Here is a 20,106-nt window from a genome sequence, read left to right as displayed (position 1 = left end):
AAGATTGTGCCAACGCTCGTGAGCGGGTAGAGCACAGTAAACTGAACAGAAAAGTCCTGTAACATTTTTTTCTATAACGCTTAATAAAGGAGTTATTATTGAGTAAAGTCTGCCAAATCAGCGCCGATCTTTAGTGCGGCTTACTGACATGCGTCCGGTTAAAAATCGGCGCTGATTGGTCCGATTTTACTCAATAATAACTCCTTTATTAAGCGTTATAAAAAAAAAAAATTTCAGGACTTTTCGATTCAATTTTTAATAAGGAATAACGCTATGTACTTAGGACGGTCATTGCGGGTCACTCTGTATATACATATTCCTTTTTCTTTCGAATATATATGCTTGTATACCTATTTTATTGTAGATATATGAAAAAAAATATATATATACAGGATGTCCGACAAGTAAGTGACCAAACGAAAGGTGGAGGTAGATTGGGTTAAACTGAGTTGAAAAGTCTTGAACCATTTTTTTTATAACGCTTAATAAAGGAGCTATTATTGAGTAAAGTCTAGCCAATCAGCGCCGACCTTTAGCCTGGCGCACGTCGGTGAACCGCGCGCCTGGTAGTATGCGGCGGCGCACACTTCACGGCGCGGGGCTCACTGACGTGTGCCCGGCTAAAGATTGGCGCTGATTGGCCAGACTTTACTCAATAATAATTCCTTTATTAAGCGTTATAAGAAAAAAATGGTTCAGGACTTTTCGACTCAGTTTGACCCAATCTACCTCCATCTTTCGTTTTGTCACTACACCCTGTATATGTATATATGTATATATTAAATATATATATTTTTTTTTTTCGTACACCTAGAATAAAATAATTATAAGCATATATTTCAACATCAAAAGAAAAAGGAAGAAGGATGAAAATTAGAAGAAAAATCGTGCGAAAAATACAGGTGACAGCTAATAAGAGAATCTATATTATCAATCGTATCACAGAACTGTCGGTAACTGGTGTCACGAGATACACATACTCGCCGCCAGGTGGCTCAATGGCAGCTGCGAGCGGGCCGTTGCGACAGTTCGTCCATTCGGCGCGATAAAAAAAAAATTGTCATTTTCCATATTTTATCATTATTTGTGAAGAAAAGAGACTCGCGAGTCGCGCGCAACGAGTGCGCGCGTTCACCCTTGTTGCGAGCAAGTGGTGGAAAAACGATCTCTTTCTCATTTCATGATCACCGGACCAGTTCGCTGACCGGACATAACCGCTTCATCGATCCGATACAGGCCGCCCGCCCACCCTTCTTGTCCAGCGGCGTATATGGTAAGAGGTTATGTTGACTCTGTCAGCTTGCATCGCGCGATCCTCGGCGATTAGCGATTGCTCGGTGTGAGGTGAGCAAACAGATTGCACGTGCAACTTAAGACTGTGGTTTCCAGCCACAGAGGCGGTCGTCGAGAACGTGATCGATAAGAAAAATGGAGCGCGCTCTGATAAGCGCAACGACAATTGCACGTGCAACGCCCGGGCTCCCGGAGCGAAGCTACTTCTCGCCGTGAGAAAAAAAATAATGCTCTGTCGAATGTCGTTGTCGCTCCTGGGCTTCCTCCGCAGTGCTGGCCACGGGGTGGACCATCAATGTCTTGCAGAGGAGCCGCCGCCATCGTCGCTTGCACGTCGAGACGACGCAGTCGGGAGAAAATCGGCTCTGAGGGAACGGAATGCGTGCCTTCGGACACGCTCTTTGCCCCGTCGAAGACGGAGGGGATCGGGAAGAAGGATAGAAGAATTAGGAAAAACGAGGCTTGGCACCAGACGACGGTCACCAAGAACACCGACGTCGTCGAGACGGTAGCCGATTTTGAGAAATGGCTGAAGATGCGCAGTACGGAGCCATCAGTGTCGTCGAGCATGGACCTGGACGCGGCCAAGGTGGTGGAGGGCGTGGACCGGTATCTGGGCGAGGAAGTTCTGTCGCATGGTTACTTTCTAAGCAAGGATCCGTATGGTTTGTCCATTGACATCGATCTGGCCGACGCGAAGAAGCTCAATCTATCATCAAGCTATGATCCGATACTGCAGGATCTGACGCAGAGTGAGAATCGATTACTAGAACCTCCATGTGAGAAGGTCGTCGATGAATTCATGCTGCCAGAATTTCAATTGGATCATCTGGATCCTCTGGCAGCGCTCTCATCGGATGACATGATGGTAGCCGGTGAGATCCTACCATCCACCAGCAGCCAACCGATACTAAATCAAATAGAGAACCAAGACGTTGAACAAATTACTCCAAAAATGGAAGTTTTAGAACGGAATACTGAAGTACCTTGTGAGAAATCTACGCAGGTTGTTCTCAATGAAATACCAGTGAATTTAGAAGTCATGAACAAGATGAAGGATATAAAATCAGAGCAGGAAACTACGATACAGTGTTCGAGAAGTCCTTCGGAACTTTTTATCGAGGCGTTGTCATCGATGGAGGAGAACTCACCGAATTCCATAGAAACAGATACTCAAAGTAGCATAATAAAACAATTGAAATCGAAGACTAGAATGAAACTTGAACCGCGTATTATTAAAAAGCGTCGGCAGATGACGGAACGATTGGAGAAGAAGTTTGACAAGCACATCAACGGAAAGAGTTTCGCCGATACGGATTCGCAGGACAGCGTAATGGCTGTGGTTGCCATATCTACTGATAAAATATCTAACACGACGCAGATTGTCATCAATACCGGTACGGAGAAGCAAATCTATCAGGGCAAGACTTCGGAGCTGATCGAAGCAACAGGCAACTTTCCGAAATTGCCCAAGATAGATACTTCTGCCACAATCTGGAACGGTAACATCGAGTATAATGTTGATAATAATCCGAGTAGCTCGTATGAAATTGTTATATCCAATGCGCTGGAGGAACTAGGCATCACCGACGACAGTCTGCAACCTGTAAGCGTTACCGAACACGACAAGGTATGGCTCTGTCCACGGGCCGGTTGCAACAGGCAATTCGGCAGACTGTACACTTTGAAAGGTCACTTGTTGGCTCATTATGGAGTTAGGCCGTTTAAGGTACGTTGAAAAGTATCGTATATTTATCTTTATTCTTCAATCTCTCTTTTCGTATTGATATAAATGGTATAATTTTGACAATTATTTGAATGAAATCGAACAAAATATTTTTGTAAACAATTTCTTAGTATTGTTCGGCATAACTGCCTTTTTTTTCTAATCATCTTTATTGATTACGCTATTTTTATAGTGCGACTTCGAAGGCTGCACTTGGGCCTTTTATTCCGAATTCAAGTTAAAAAGACATAAGGAGACACATCTGAAGCGCAAGGATCATGTGTGCCAAGTGGAGGGTTGCAACCGTCGTTTCACCACTGTCTACAATCTGTGGAGTCACGAAAAATTGCATAGTCGTCCAAACCGGATTGTTTGCCAGGTACCGAATTGTGGCGAAAAATTTCAAACGAAACGGGCACTGGAACTGCATATGAAATCGCATGATCAACGCCACGCGCCTTATGTTTGCCAACACGAAGGTTGCGGCAAGCGTTACTACAGCAGTAACGCGTTGACGTCGCATCAGCGATCGCACAGCTATAAAGAAGTGGACATCAAGTGCTCGTGGCCGGGCTGCGGGAAAGTTTTCGATAAACCGTGTCGACTCAAGGCCCACACGCGCTCTCATACCGGCTGCAAACCTTACCATTGTACGTTTCAGGATTGCAAATGGGCATTTTCATCGTCCAGTAAGCTTAAGCGCCATCAGAAGAAGCATACCAACGAACGCAAATTCATGTGTGACGCACCGGATTGCGGTAAAGCTTTCATGCGCTCGGAACATTTAAAGGAACATCGGCTGACACATAAGGAAGGCCGCTTTTTCCAATGTTTTGTATGCGATGCCCGGTTCTCTGCCAAGAGCAGTCTATATGTGCACATTAAAAAACATCAACAGACCAAAACAGATGTAAGCTTATCCGACAATGTGCCGACAGAATTTGGCTATACTTCCGGCGATCAGAAACGTGCGAGAACGGACGAATCTGATTGCTCGCGAGTGAAACCGATCGTCAAGCCGAAGCGAAAATCCACGGAACTAACGAATGCCATAGAAACTGTCACGAAGGAAGATGACATCGAAAAGCCGGATACGATATGCGATATCAGTACGCGTTCCCAGAATTCTCAGGATCAACTGGAATGGTTGTATCGTTGTCCGATAGAGATGTGCGATTATCTGATTGGAAACGAGGCGAGTCTACGCGAGCACCTACTGAAGATGCACGGTATACGTTGCGACGATTTGCTAGATAAACCATCTTCGAACGTTACCAATGCAGACTACATTCTATATGCGGTGCACGAGTCGCCCCCAACTTCGCCAATCGCCATCGAAGAAGAACAGATGGTTATGGTGACATCGTGCGACGCCGTTATCCTCGGCACCTCGTCATCAAGCGCGGATCGTCAATGTCTACCGGAACCGGAACCGCCACCTTTCAACACTTTACTTAAGAGCTCGGAATCGCTGCATACCGATGTTTGTGCCGAGGAAATTGACAAGGGAATTCTGTCGATCAAGAAAGATCAGAATTCTGCAAGGACAGATCTGACATATTCGGATTGGTCCAAGCTTAAGAAAAATGGCACACTGACGGATTCGATAGTGTCAAACACATCGGATGTTGCGTTAGGCATGAGTAGCGATCTGAGCGAGAATCTATTGCTCACGGAGGAACTACCATCGATGTACTATCAGGACGATGTGGCAGGTACGGAATATCAGGTGTTACTATTGGACTCGAGTCCGCTTGAGAGTGCCGTTAATTTGCGCGGTCTCGAATGACTTTCGTGATAAACGTGAGTGAGATTTGAATAATCGAATAACTTTTATGATAAACGAATGGTCGAATGACTGTAGTATGATCGTTTTGGACGACATGATGATTCTTGTTATTTTAAATGTATCTTAAAATTGACACGATCGTTCTAAACTATGTGATGTGTGATCATTATATTAAACATAGCTTTTTTAAAAATGGTGACTCTAATACGATCTGTGATCTAGGAGCTGGCCTCAGCCTGATATCCATTTGTATTATGCGGCTCATAATCGCTTTAAATCGTTATTTTATTAATAAATCGTTGATATTTTTCCATAAAAGTAATTACCTGCGTATTTTATTGTTATTGCTATCCGACGCGTGCTTTGAAATCATATATTGTTCACAAATAATTTACTATTTTTCGGCTTTCTTTTCTCTCTTTCAGCTTGTATTTTTTTTTTTTAATATACATGCACACATACATATATCCATAAGGTCTCTCATATTCATTATTCGATATATAATTTAATGACACCATATCGTGTGAGATTTATTACAGTTTAATACCTTTTTTGAAACAGCGCTATATATTAAAAATTACCGTACGCAATAATATCAATTAAAAATTTACAACACTTTGTAATAGTAACAATGGAAAAGAAAACATAAAATGTACAAAAAGTATAGACGTGCATACACATTAAAGAGTAATTGTTCATCTTTTCACGTTCCATTCGTGAAATTTATCTATATACGCATCGATAATTGCGTTTGAAACAAGCATCGATATAATCAATTAACTTAAGTTTATTGATTCTTACAATATGGCAATAAACCATAAGTTTGGCTAAACAGCCAAACTCTTGCATATGTGACTGAAACACATGAACAAATTCTTGTATTCTAAAAACACAAATCTATTCATTCTAAATCAATATTGAAGATATACTAATATTATTCTGGAATGTATATGCATCTTTATATGTGTATTCTTCATTGATTTCATTTACAATTGTGTTTAGATTTAACGATAATTCGTCTCATTAAAATTTCTAAATCTATGTAATCAGTGCTAACAAAAATACTAGCAAACGCGTTCGCGCAATATGAATGTATACAATGTTTTTTGATTAATTCGATTAACAGCGCAATTAGCGCTGAATGCGAGGTGATTTTCATCATTTTCATTAAATATAAAAAGATGCGTTAACACAATATTTTCTAATATTGCAAAAATGCGAGACAAATAATGTCATACATGGCGTTAAATATGAAATTGAAAATATCATATAATGTTTACATATAATTTGAATGTACAAAAAATGCTTGCATAATTGATAATGGCCTTTCTTAGCGAGACGTTCACATTTAGTGAAAGAAAATACATATATTTTCTATATATTTTATATGAATCTTTATCTTTTTTATGTAAATAGCAAGTTTAATCACACGAAAAGTCTCAATGATTATAATAACCGAGCATTTACCAATCCGGCTTCTACAAATATTGTTATTATGGAATCGTATCTTATTTGATATCACATAATAACTATCATTTCTTAGGAATATCGCCGAAGATAAAGTTCACAGAATCGCGCAAGGAATCATTTAAACCGGTTATATCACTCGTCAAATACCCTGTTAATATCCTATTAATATTTTATTGTTTTTCTATGAGCAAAATAGATGAGCTCAAAAATCACTCGCGAGGATATTCTATTTACTCGAAGGCGTAGCTACAGGAAGCATCAGTAGTAAAACTTTTCCTTGCCGAATACTAAGCTGTCCTACTATCCAGGGTTAGAAGATACCGGATAGACGAGGATATATCTTTGATATAAATTTGTATTAATTAAACTACTTCCGGCCGTTTTTCCGGAAGCGGGTTATCGTTCGTCATATTAGTCTGTGCGGGTTTGCCGAGTTTTTCGGCAATCTTGCGGTAGACGCGATCCCTGACATCCGCTAGCATACAGATGACGCAGTGCAACACTGTGACGAATGTGAAACCGCCGGCACAAACGAGTAATGTCCGCGTCGGTCGCTTCCAATCGACAATTTTGTAGATGTAATGGTAACCGTGCTTATCGAGTCCGCCGGCTATGTAATAGATTGCCGAGAAGATCACATAAAGCACGGCGATCGACAGACACCACCAGAAATTCCGTAAACGGAATGGTATACTGGTAACTACAAAGTCGACCAGCATTAGCAAGCTATTGCACACATGCATCATAATGTTGAGCGGATCCAGCTGATGGATCTCCGGATTGTATACAGTGACCCAGTAGCAGATCGTCACACCGATTGCCAAGTTAGTCGTGACAACATACAGGAACCAGTACAGTCGCTCGGTGGACTCCAACTTAAGGCCGCAAGGATCGAAACCGGATATCTTCTGCAATCGCCATCGCTTCGACACGAGGATACCGCCGACCAACGCCTGCGTGAAGCCCAATAATATGTCCCAGTTGGTCAGATAAATCGGCCACTTCTCGTATTGGAATAGCGGTTTATAGCTGCCGAATTCGAACACCGAACAAATTACGAAGCCGGCCCACACGAGGAAGATGATCCAGCGGTAAAACAGGTACCAGGTGGCCACGTATGATTGACATTTTGGTTCTGTCAGCACGCGTGCTTGCGGTGGCTCCTGTTTGCCTGCTTGACGCCACCTGCGTCCAATCTCATGGCACCAAAACTTGCTCACCATTGCGCGGCGACCTGGAAAAATCGAAAATTAATTAATGTATATTATATATTAATTATTTAATGTCTATTATATTATATTATATTTTATTTTTATTATGTTTTTATTTTATTTTAATTCTCGGAAAAAAATCGTAGATTGTGCTTTAAAATTCGTCGCGAGTAATTAAAAAAAAAAGAGATTGGATATATTATTTAGGAAAAATATAAAAGTGCGTACTTTTTTAAAATAATTGAATATAATAAAATGAAAGGGAACACGCGCGCGTTGCAAAAAAACTCGAGAGCGGAATCGAAAATAAGCAACAGAAAACCACACGGCCGCAACGACACGCGACTAGTAAGATCAATTTTAAATCTGTAAACGAGCAGATTGCGGTAATACCCTATGCGGAACAGAACGTTATCCAGTGATTTATGCCTTGATAATTTAATTATATGAAGAAAAGCCGCTCGTGCATTGCTTCGTTTCCTTTCAGATGAACGACCACGTGCGGAACGCGACTGTTTCCGGTTACTGTCAGCTTAACGCATTCAAGTGGAACACTACGAAAAATTGCATCACGTAAAATTTTTTCCATGTATAATTTTCAATTATTAAATATGTATATATCATATTTCATTAATATTTATCCAATTTTATGCACGCACGCACATACACATGCATATGTAAATATTTTTTAAAGTTTTATTTAGAGATTTAAGAATATTTTCTCAGGCCTTTTAAATATTAAGCAATTTTTTATTTGAATTAAAAGTAATAAAAAGTTTACATTTTTTGCTCAAGGTTAAAATATTCTTCGAGGTGTGCGCGTGGTTTATTGATTAAAAAACTGTTATCTCAGTGGATTATTTAAATATTTGCAAATATTGCGAATTTGACTGCACATTGGCAGCGTAATCAAATTCCACATCCGCAAAATAATATTTTGAGTCTCGAGAATATTTCAGCCACACATTCTTAACGTGACTTACATAAGGAACATTGTAAAAGGAGCAACAGTAAACGTCTCAAGGACGGCAATCCTGTGAACGAGAGCACCATTCTTGTGACAATCACGGAAAGACGACGATGGACGACGAGTCACGAGTATATACGATCCGAAAAGTGTCGAAAAGTTATCCAACCATAACCTGACACCTGACCTAACCTAACTTTCATCAGCTGTAGCGTGTGTTACGCAATCCGATTCGCCACGTATGAATATGGGTGTGTTCGAGGAGGCGCTAGCGCTATAGCCTCATTCTATTTTGTGAAAGTTGAACAAGGATAGAGTGCACTAATAGCGTCATCTCGAACGCACTCTATGGCCGGTATTCATAGTCAATTCTTATATTTAAGACCGTCTTAAGCACAATCTTAAGATGTCCTTAACCAATCACAGAGCCGTATTAGCATCTTAAGACATTACTTAAGACGGTCTTGAAATAAGAACTGGCTATGAATACCGGCCTATGAATCAGAAGCTGAATGCGCGAGCGCGCCAAGATATGATAACCATCTTAAATATCTTAAATTCCGCGATATTCTCGTAGAATAATATATCATTTTAATTTATATAATAATTTATACATGTATATATGTGACGAGAACCGTTTTATGAAGGTAACTCATGTGATTATATATAACGCCTAATTAATATCTTTAATTACCTAGTTTATCGAATCTATCAATTTTCAACAATAAAAATATCAAACAATTTTCTAATAATAAGCATAGCGATTGATAGAAAGTTCATGTAATTTCTTTCTCTCAGCTTATGTTTGTCTCACAGACAGTATATAATATACTAAACTGCTAACAGCGATATGACAGGTGGAGCCAGAGCAGCCATTTACAATTGAATAGAATATTATATATATATATTTCTTATAACAATTATTTATTAATTATATACAAATACTTATTATTATATAGAGTATATAATAATAAGAATATATAATATATGTATAATATAGAATATATGTATAATACAGGGTGTCCCCGGGTTAAATGGCCAAACTTGAAATATGAATCTAGAACCTTAAAACAAAAAAAAAAAAAATTTCCTCTGGAAGTATGCTCGCAAACGCTGCGCTCAAGAGATATTGACTTCTGCAGTTATGAATATAGAATAAACCTAGATTATTTCGAAATTATTCGTTCCTATAGTTCATAACTTCAGAAGTCAATATCTCATCTGAACGAAGCGTTTGCGAGCATACTTCCAGAGGAAATTTTTTTCTTGTTTTAAGGTCCTAAATTCATATTTCAAGTTTGACCATTTAACCCGGGAACACCCTGTATATTATATTTCTATATATATTATATAGAAGTCTGTGGTTTGTCTAAATTCCGTTTACAGAATTTAAGAAATTATTTACAGATCGAATTTTAGCCACTGCACGATAAGAAGCAGTCCCTGAAAAAAAAGAAAAAAAAATTTTAAAATAAAAAAAGAGTAAAGAAACGCAGTTTATAATTTCCTTGTATTCTACGATCACGCGAGTAGGAGTAATTTGAGAAGTTGTCTCGCGCGGAAGGAGAGTATCGAGACGATCTTATCAAAGAACGATGCGCGGTCACGTATTCGGGTGCTCGGATCGTGTCGGGAGTGCGGAGGATCGGCCTCCAGACATGGTCGTCGCGTCGCAGATGGTGAGCCACTTTGAACTAATTAACCCCCGTTGCTCGCGCGCGATGCTGAGGTTCACACGACTCGGTGAGAGAGAAAGAGAGAGAGATCGGCCGGCGCTTGCATAGCGTGAGAGGTCGCGCAGCGCGGTCAATCAGCCAATATTAATTTGCCGTTAATTTATTACAATCTTGGCCTGTTATTACCGGTACGCGGGAACGAGCGCTAGAACAAGCAGGTAAACCTGCAACGAGATCGCAATTACGAATCGGCATATATTGGCTAAACTATTTTTATTTTCATTAAAGGAAAACGAGAAAATGGATGTGAATCCGTTACACAAAAATCTTCTCGTTCAAAAATTAAAATTGCGCTTAAAAATTGTTTAAATAGTTTAATTTCTCCTTATCTTGTAACTTCCTTAGGAACAAATTTATTGAAGTCAGAAATAAAGGAACTATTTGTTAAAGAATTTCATATACTAAAAGCTCTCTCTCTCTCTCTCTCTCTCTCTCTCTCTCTCTCTCTCTCTCTCTCTCTCTCTCTAATGTACACATATGTGTCAATATCCTTGAAGAAATTAATTCTCGATTATAGCATTGCGTAAAATTTGAAATTAATCGAGAGATGCACAAGAATAAAGAAAAAAAATTTACAAGACGAATTCTTAACGATTTTTATCTTCTCTGTCATTTATATTTTTCTTTTGTTTAATATTTGTTTTTAGATATCGCAGGAGAATTTTACGGGAACCCATTGTAACACAAATTTATCTTATTTTTTTAAAGTATTATAGAATTGAGGAAATAATATATAGTTATGGCCTCGTGAAAATTCTTATCGTCAATTTTTGAATTATCTAATGGTTCTTATTAAAGGTCTAATGATTGCTCCGCACGGGAGATAAGAGATTGTCAATTCGCGCACTGTAACGTGAGCAATTTAACGTTCACTATTAAATAGTGTGAGTAAGATCTTTATTATTATAACATACACACACACACATGTAACAATTGATTACTCACAGTAAAATATGGAAACTGAAAAAGATTTAATAAGAATTTAAACAAATCTATATTTTTTTACGAAATCTGTCAATTTATATTTTCGAAGATCGGAAGTTTATAACCATGTACAAAGTGTAAAATATTAATTAATTCTTTCTAACTTATTTTTTTTTTTTATATAGAATTTTGACAATGAGGAAAAATAATTACAATCGAGAGCAAAAGTGTAAGTAGAGAGGAAAAAAATTGACCTGAATTCCTCAATAAACAAGATTAATTTAGCTCTATAGCTCCTAGTTTCCAATTAATAGGACACCTTGTGCCACTCATAGTAATTCGATTTACATTGTCAATATGCATACTTCTCGTCGTTTTAAGTCCCCCGAACTTCTGTATTCTTGCGATTGAAAAATCGTGTAAAATTCACATTTCCAATAAAAGTCACACATAGTCTTCTATTCACGTAAAAATTTCCTCTGACAACGAGATATAAAATTCAAAAATAAAATCTCGGGCTATACTTGATAATTCGTAATTCGATTTGATGTTTCCGCGTGATCTCAAAACAAACCGCGAACTTTGCTGTACCGTCAACAAGACATATATGCACACGCGGTCGTTATCGACGATCAACTAAACTCTAGGATCAAGTTTTCCATGCATTAGAGAATTATACGTGAGAATAACACGTCAGATATTGACGTCAAGATAAACGATAATCGTGGTTTTTTCGCGGGAGTCGAGAATGACGTCATAAACATCGACGTAGGTGTCGATCAGGAGAAAAACAGAGAGGGAATAAAGATATTTTTTAGCAAATCTTCCCAGAAAAAGAGAGAAAGAGAGAGAGGGAGGGAGGGAGGGAGGGAGACAGAGAGAAAAAGAAACAGATAGATAGCATACACGAACAGATAATAAACAGTCTTCGCATTTTCTCAATCAGGATTCATTTGTGTAAACTCATCAACTCACCTGTGTGCATAGATTAATATTGGTAGAATATTAATGCGTGCAGTTTTTTTTGATGTTATAAGATACGACAAGAATACCAATTTATTTTCATTATTGCAAGATCTCTAAGATTTTTAATTGCAGATATTAATAACAAATTAATAATGTCAATTTAAAATATATGTATATAATAATCTGCCTCTGATAAGCAAAAAATTGATTCTATTCATCTGTTTATATTGTACACGTTATTTACTTTTTGAAATGTTATATAATTCGCGACTTTTTATATTAAAAGACATTGGTCATGCTCATATTAGCATCAATCAGAAAAAAAAGTTCAAGGAAATCATCCGAGAAACGATTATCATACGTGCAAGGAGATCTTTTTCTTTCAATTTGTCGTTTAACAAGTTAATTAGAAATTCGCTACGATTAATAAAAAATAATGCAATAAATTATTCGATAATGTATACAATGGAATATCAATGGATTGTTAATTTGGCCAAATCGACAATTTAAGGTTCTTAATACCCGTTTTAAATTTTATAAAATGCCTATATGTGTGGTATCATAATACACAATTCGTGACAGTTGGTTAGCGACAACTGATGAGAGCGTGATACAGATATCTCAATGTCATTTCAAAATACACGTAATATGTTTCTATATATTTACATCAAAAATTAAAACCGATAGAACAGGCTTAGAAATATTAACAATTGAGAACGAATTGGAATAGGCAATTAGGAGCCAGCGCAGTGTATAGGGCGCAATTGATTTTATTAAAGAGAGAAAAACATATATAATAAAATTCGCGAACGTTTCGGTCTTTTTTGAGACCATCCTCAGCGCAGATAAAAATAATAAGTATCAATTTACATAGTGTTAAATAAAATTAGACATTAAAATCGCAAATAAAGTTGGTAAATAGTTAAAAATAAAATAAAGCTGTTATTATTGTCAAGGATAAAACGCCGAATATCAAGTCAACCGAGAAACTCTTTTGAAAGGTTCTCGGTTGCGATTTGGTTGCTTCGATTTTAATGTCTAATTTTATTTAACACTATGTAAATTGATACTTATTATTTTTATCTGCGCTGAGGATGGTCTCAAAAAAGACCGAAACGTTCGCGAATTTTATTATATATGTTTTTCTCTCTTTAATAAAATCAATTGCGCCCTATACACTGCCCTGGCTCCTAATTGCCTATTCTAATTCGTTCTCAATTGTCTATATATTTATATATGTATATACTAGGATAAGTTAAAAGATAAAGGGACTTTATATATATAGTCCTTTTACTTTTTGTGACTTACTCTAGTATTTCTATCATTTTATATGTAAAAATCACGTTTTTAGGCAACTAATAAATTTTTCTCTGGATAATATTTTTTTCGTTCGTTTAGGTATTTTTGTTGTTTTTACGCCATTAGGTGTGGTTTTGAATGTCTAAACATTTTCGGCGCAATTCGAGTCAACATTACTTCTGTTTGCATGTGCAAGAATTATTTTTAAGTTAATACATTTTTGCGTCCGAAATATAAATGAAAGTTTTAATAACAGTTTAAAAAAAAGTTTGATAATTTTCAAAAACAACAACTGCACACACGGGAAAAATATTATAGTAAAAAGTACAATATAATTTTTGTAATCATGGAACAGACTAACATATAAAAGATGATATTTTTATTCACTAATATTATATATGTTTTATATTTTACAAAAGAGGATTGTGATTATTCAATTGTTTTGACGCACAAAAAATGAATAATTGTTAACAAACAATAGAACAAATTTTATTTAAATATTATTTACAATTTTTATAATAATAAATATCTTAATGTCGTTATATTCAAGCTTTACAATAAATGCTGTAAATGTATTTTTCATGTAATTTGTACTGTAAAATTTTCTCCGTGAATAGCATAGGATTTATATATTCTGTTTATCAATGGTAACACTGGACAAAAACACTGGGTATATTCAGCCAATTGCTGCATTGTACACACATTTACACATCCATGCACGCGTACACATGCGCTCCTTTCACCTTTTCTGTCAACATTTAACTGATAAATATCATATATGCCGTCAACACATTATGAAGCGGTTGCGGATGTATTAAATATATTCACCGCGATTCACGGAATTATATACTTCTATTGATACATCGAGCTATTCACAATAAACACATAATGCACTACTAAAGATTTTATCTCGCGATTTTATTCCTGAGTTGCCGTTTTGGCACAGTCAATTCGCGGGCCACCTGCGTGTCATTAAACCCCGATACATTTCCGGATCATTATTTCGAGGATCTTGCGAAAATTCATTTCGCGATGATCTGATAGATCTTCGATTTTGATAAAAAAAATTGCGAATTTTGCTAGAGACCACCTGAAGAAATTAACGCAGAGAGACACGCACCGCATAGCGCGAGTAACTTCGGTGACTTATTCACGGCTCTGTTGACCGTACACTCATTCCTGTCCAACATGCCACGGATCTCGACTTCCTCGCATTCGGGAGGCATTTCTTTTTTCTTCCTCTCTCTTCACACACGAGTCGAGCTCTCCTGCTCGATGTACACCTAACTTTCAACTACCCGGCAACCGGCATCGCGTGCTCGCGATCAATATCAATCCCGGGGTAGTCACCGACGCGGAGAGTTTCCCTCCCCAGTCTCTGAGTCCGTGTTCCCCACCGAGGAATCCCCCCACTTTGATCAACGCAGACCGCAGACACGTGTCAGACGATCCGAGACGAAAGATAATCGGAAGATCGTCATTATGTATGATCATCTACGATCCGTGATTGAAATTTTGACGATGATTATTTTGAGATATATAATTTGACAGCAAAACTAATTTTATTTATGGGAGCTATAAATTGGTCGATCATTCTGATATATATATATACCCAGAAAGCAATTTGATAACAAATTGTTGCCAAATTGGCATCAAATTCGCTCAAAACTTGGTAACAAATCCAGTGCCATCTGTGTCCGCATTAAGCTTGTGTTTTGGTGACAAAGCTTGCTAACATAACCTGACAGCAAATTGACGGCAAAAACCGAGCAAAGCTTGACATGATATGACGTCAAATTGGTGGCAAAAATCGAGCAAGATCTGCGCAAGACAATCTGACAGCAGATTGTCAGCAAAAAACAAATTCTGCAGCTTTTGGCCATTCATATAAAATAGTATATTTAAATGGATTTAAAGTCTCAACCATAAGTAACAAAATGATGATAAGTTTTAGTCATAAAATGACCATTAGATAATTAGACATCCTAAGTTAGGTCTCATAAGACCCAAAATATATCACATCAACGGGAGACCATTTTCTGACGTTCTTTTGATGGCAAAAATAAGACAAATTACAGTATTGTTATATAAAATCATATATTAATGTGTTAAAACATATAGATAAATTTAAATAATTTAATTTATAAAATTAAAGATCTTTTTGGACAGAAATTGTTCGAATAAGTGAAAATCGAACAATTATCTGTCCGATTTGCCAAAAATCAGTTCAATATCTGAATTTCTTGTATAAGAATTGTGTCAAAAATTGAACTGATAGAAATATATATATTATAATATTATTAGCGTTTTGCAGGCTTTATATACACTCATGACAAGAATTTGAATACGGGTATAGATAATGAATAACGCGCCGCATAGCGATAAGCGACTGAACTATTTTATAATACTTTGTAATAAACTGCAGATTCTGTTCGGTTTTTGCTGCCAATTTGCCATCAGATTGAGCACTTCAGATCTTGCTCAGTTTTTGCCGACAATCTCATGTCAGTCATGTCAGCAAGCTTTGCTCGGTTTCTGCCGCCAATTTGTTGTCTAGTTATGTTAGCAAGCTTTGCTTGGTTCTTGCCGGCAATCTGCCAGCTTAATCGGTAATAACAACTCTTGTACCAAATTTGTAGCCTTTTTGCTGACAATAATTTGTAGCAAGCACTTGGCAATATCTGTTAGAACAGATGTGGCTGACTGGGTATATATATATATAAATTAAATATCTAAAAACCACATTTCTAGATAACTAATAAATTTTTTTCTTAAAAAAATGTTATTTCTACACATTACACAAATATACCACGAAATCGGATTGAATTCTAATTTAGATTATTATACCAATTAGTATTTAGTTTTTTCTTCATGTAGATGCATTTTTAACGAAACGTTATTTCCATTTACATGAATATTTTATATTTTTTCAATATTTATATACAATATTTATGCAATTCTGTTTATGTTATTCCGATAAATATTCATATCCTGTTGGAACTTCTTTGTGCTGAGAATACCTGTCGCGTTTATGCTGCGTCAGATGTCTCCAGTTTTCTAACTGTATATGTAATTTTGGTTGATCTATGGCCTATGGTAATAACGTTATTTTGTAGCTAAGGTATAGTATTTTCAATTTCCTGTTCTTGTATAATTAAATTTATTCTTTAAAAATAATTGGAAATTGCTTATAATCATGAGAAATTTATTATAGACACGGTATCTCTCTCGCGAGAATAAGGTTATAAATATATATCCGGATATTTATATTTAAATTATTCGAAATAATTATCTCAATTACTCAAATCTGAATTTTCAAATTATCCAAGTAATTCGAATCTTGATATAGAAAATGCGAACCACGGTATGCCGAATTCTCTTACAATTGTATATAATTTTTATAGAGGATGTGCTTCTCTTTGATCGTCCAACCTTAAAAGCACATTCCATTTATGCCAATAATGAAAGAAAATCATATGAGAGCATATATCCGGAAACGCTTCCTTTTCTACATATTATTTTTTGTTTATGACAGAGTTTTTGTAATAACACTTCGTTAAATAAATTGCTGCTTCCGTTACAATATACATGGTTTGCATCAATGTCTCGTGGACTGTTCTCGTTTTTTTCGCTGATTCCAAACTAGTTCTCCATTGTGAAAAATATCGTAATTGTAAATAAAAACTCCATATTATTTGATAAACTCGTATTTCTTCATTAAAATCGATAATAAAAATATTCTATAAATAGGCCGTCTTGCGTAATTATCGGAAATCAGTTATCCTTCATATATTAAACATAATGCGTATAATGTATACAATATATATATACAGGGTGTATCTGAAATGATGCACTAAACTTTAGGAGCATTTTCTAGAGGTCAAAATAAGACTTTTTTTCCTATAACCATGGGTCCGCAAATGAACCCTCCTCCGAGTTAGAGGCCCCTAAAGTTTGGGGAAAAAATTAAAAATTGGCTGTATTTCAGAAAAAAAAATGGCAGAAGGTTGAAATTTGGTATAACCCAGTAAATTATGAAGTAAAGTAAGCCACTAAAATGAAAAAATAAAAACGTATTTCACACATTTTCGAATTTTAGCTCGAAGGGGGGTTCAATTGCGGACCCATGTTCATATTACACGCATGCCCTCGCGCAAAATAAGAATTGAATTCAAATAAAATAATATAAATTGAAATATATATTTATATATTTATACAAAGAAAATAATATGAAGTTGATTTTATTTTAATTGCATTTTTATTGTATATAATCTCTAATAAGTTTGATACACACTGCATGTTTTTATTTTCTATCTAATTTTTTTTATGATAGATAATTCGAATATGAATTAAAAATATTGCATATTTGGATATAAATATTCGAATTATTCTGATATTTGGACTTGAGTAATTGGTTAATTTGGGGAGCGAATCGGATATTTGAATGTGTCAGAAAATATATATTTACAATATATATTATATTTACAGTCCTACTCGAGAAAGCGGTGTCTTATTGCGGATGAGATTATCGAATCACATTATATCATAGATACCGTAATAAGAAGCCATCTCCGTGATATCGAGCGAATCTTTAACATTGATCTGGAAGCACATGTTCAGTTCTTCACGATTCTTTGCATTTTTCCACTCGGAGTAATCTTGCCGTCGTCGGCCGCCCGCTTGCCAATATCTATCACTATTACTCGAATCCATACTGATTTTGCGATATGGTTTCACTTTCGCGAATTGACGGCTCAGCGCTGACGCTGTCACCACCGACGATGAAACATTCCACTTCTCATCGATGAGCAGCATGTCCACGAATATATACCACGGGCCGGTAGCGTCCCCCTTAGCGTCTTTTAACGACGATTAATATTTATTACTTGACTTTGCATCGCGCGTTTTCTCTCTCCGGTCTTCTTTCAGTACGCGCATACTCTGATGAGCGAATTTTCGTCATTCCTGGGCAAAGAAGGAGCATCCTCCTCCTCTTCTTGTCTTTTCCCCCTCTTTTTTTCTGCAAAATGTAACTGTGGTCGCCAATTCGGTCGTCATTTCGCGATCTACAGTCGTGAATTGTTCTCTGAATTTATCGTCCCGAAAGTAGCAATTTAGCAACTAGATCTCTAACAATAAGAGAGAAAACGACTGTGAAAATCTTTTTCTTCGATTAAGTTTGAAAAATTATCCGTGAAACTAATTTGAATTGAATTATGAAATGCGATGTTCTTCGAAAAAGCTCGAGATAATTATGGTGGAAGAAGTAGGTCGTAGAATCAATTGTGAATTACTCGATGCTGTGCTCGTGTTTTTATATGTGATTTTTTTCTAATCTTTATTTTATGAGAAGCAAAAAATATATACACTTGCATAGATTCTATTAATATCTTTCTGTAATCAAAATGTCACTGTTTTCATACTATTTTCGATAGTTGCAAACAAATTAATATTGAAATCAAAATTGAAAATATTTAAAGGAGAAGGAGGAGGAAATAAGAATGTACAATATTTTTTTATTACAATTAAATATGCAACTTAAAAGTTGAAATATTCTATAATTGTGAGAAGAAATTTAATTAACTTTACCTGTTAGAAATTTTTATTTGTAAATATATATAATTTTTTAAATCTTTCATATCATCCCCAAACTCTCGTATTTATAAATAGATATCGATATCTTTAATAAAATAAACAAGCTGAAAATTGTGCATATTAGAAACTTGCACATTGCTTCCTCATCATTTTATTTTGCTCATAAAGCTTAAGCTTCTTAAAGCAAGCGGGTTTTTAAATTTTGGTTTCCTTATAGAGGAAGATATCTCAAAATTTGCGAAAGTTAGGACGTGGACAGACATTTTCCAAAAAATTCAAATTTTTATAAAAAATTAACCCTTTCACCGATCCTCACCAAATTCAATTCCAACCATTCTTTAATAGTACTCTATCGATATAAAAAAATTTAAGACTATAAGAATTTTGTTTATAAAAATTTTTATAGAACGTTTACACTTTTGAGCGATAGTGTACATCTGTATAAAAACATATTGTGAGGTTAGCATTGAATGCTGCTTGCTTATAATATTTGCACGTGACAAGCGTTATCACTCTATGATGCACGAATGTGTGACGTTGCAGTTATCAGGCCATCAATTTAATGACTGCAGTAATGCCGTGATGACCTTTTTCAACATACATAACTTTGCTACAATACAATAGCAGTGCATATTCGTCGCCTTTTGCTAGATAATTGCAAAATCAATGGATTAACGATTAATGAGACTTTTTTTTTCAACGTACTTATTAATATCTGAAAATGAATGTAATCAATTGTATATGTATATGTCGGACATAATTTTTTAATTATATATATATATATATATACATGTATATATTTTACAATATAATCATATTGTAAACCATCGACGATATGTGTGGCGATGGCATTTGGACGATCCACTAATTTTACAAATTTTATGTGGGTTTTAGTGGATTCTTTCTGATTATTAATTTTAATTTGAAATTTGATTGCAACAACTAATATTGTGCATGTCAGATTTTAAAATTTCATTTTAATTTTTACATATTTATATGCATGCTGAAGATGGACCAAAAAACGATCCAAAACGTACATTTTTAATGCACATTTGTTAATAAAATTTAATAATAATAAGTTCGTCACTAATGTCCGTCCCGTGCCTTGGCTCTTATTTGCCAGTATTTTT

At 35.9% G+C, this 20,106-nt stretch overlaps 2 protein-coding genes across 6 annotated transcripts; one reads left to right on the top strand and one right to left on the bottom strand.

Annotated features, from left to right (window-relative positions):
• The first annotated feature begins 1,004 nt into the window (after nt 1–1,004).
• Nucleotides 1,005–5,130, top strand: LOC115236494 (zinc finger and BTB domain-containing protein 41-like). 2 transcript variants are annotated; one of them, XM_029808994.1, is made up of 3 exons: nt 1,005–1,273; nt 1,390–3,022; nt 3,213–5,130. In XM_029808994.1, the coding sequence occupies exons 2-3, from the start codon at nt 1,589–1,591 to the stop codon at nt 4,806–4,808; spliced, it is 3,030 nt and encodes a 1,009-aa protein (XP_029664854.1). In that variant the 5' UTR covers nt 1,005–1,273; nt 1,390–1,588; the 3' UTR covers nt 4,809–5,130. The 2 variants fall into 2 exon arrangements, with proteins under 2 accessions (XP_029664854.1, XP_029664853.1); XM_029808993.1 differs by having other exon boundaries at nt 1,005–3,022.
• Nucleotides 5,131–5,293: 163 nt separating this feature from the next.
• LOC115236495 (protein rolling stone-like) lies at nt 5,294–18,229 on the bottom strand. Of its 4 annotated transcripts, none has more exons than XM_029808995.1 (2): nt 17,935–18,229; nt 5,294–7,512 (listed from the first exon to the last, which is right to left on the bottom strand). In XM_029808995.1, exons 1-2 carry the CDS (start codon nt 18,194–18,196, stop codon nt 6,641–6,643), a joined length of 1,134 nt encoding a protein of 377 aa, XP_029664855.1. In that variant the 5' UTR covers nt 18,197–18,229; the 3' UTR covers nt 5,294–6,640. The 4 variants fall into 4 exon arrangements, with proteins under 4 accessions (XP_029664855.1, XP_029664857.1, XP_029664858.1 ...); XM_029808997.1 differs by lacking the exon at nt 17,935–18,229 and adding an exon at nt 14,472–14,713; XM_029808998.1 differs by lacking the exon at nt 17,935–18,229 and adding an exon at nt 14,502–14,712.
• Between the last annotated feature and the right edge of the window lie 1,877 nt (nt 18,230–20,106).

This window comes from Formica exsecta, unplaced genomic scaffold (genome assembly GCF_003651465.1).
Source record: "Formica exsecta isolate Colony F162 unplaced genomic scaffold, ASM365146v1 scaffold25, whole genome shotgun sequence".
Taxonomy (NCBI): Eukaryota; Metazoa; Arthropoda; class Insecta; order Hymenoptera; family Formicidae; genus Formica; species Formica exsecta.
The sequence above is the reverse complement of the archived record's forward strand: the minus strand, read 5'-3'. Positions and strand labels throughout refer to the sequence as shown.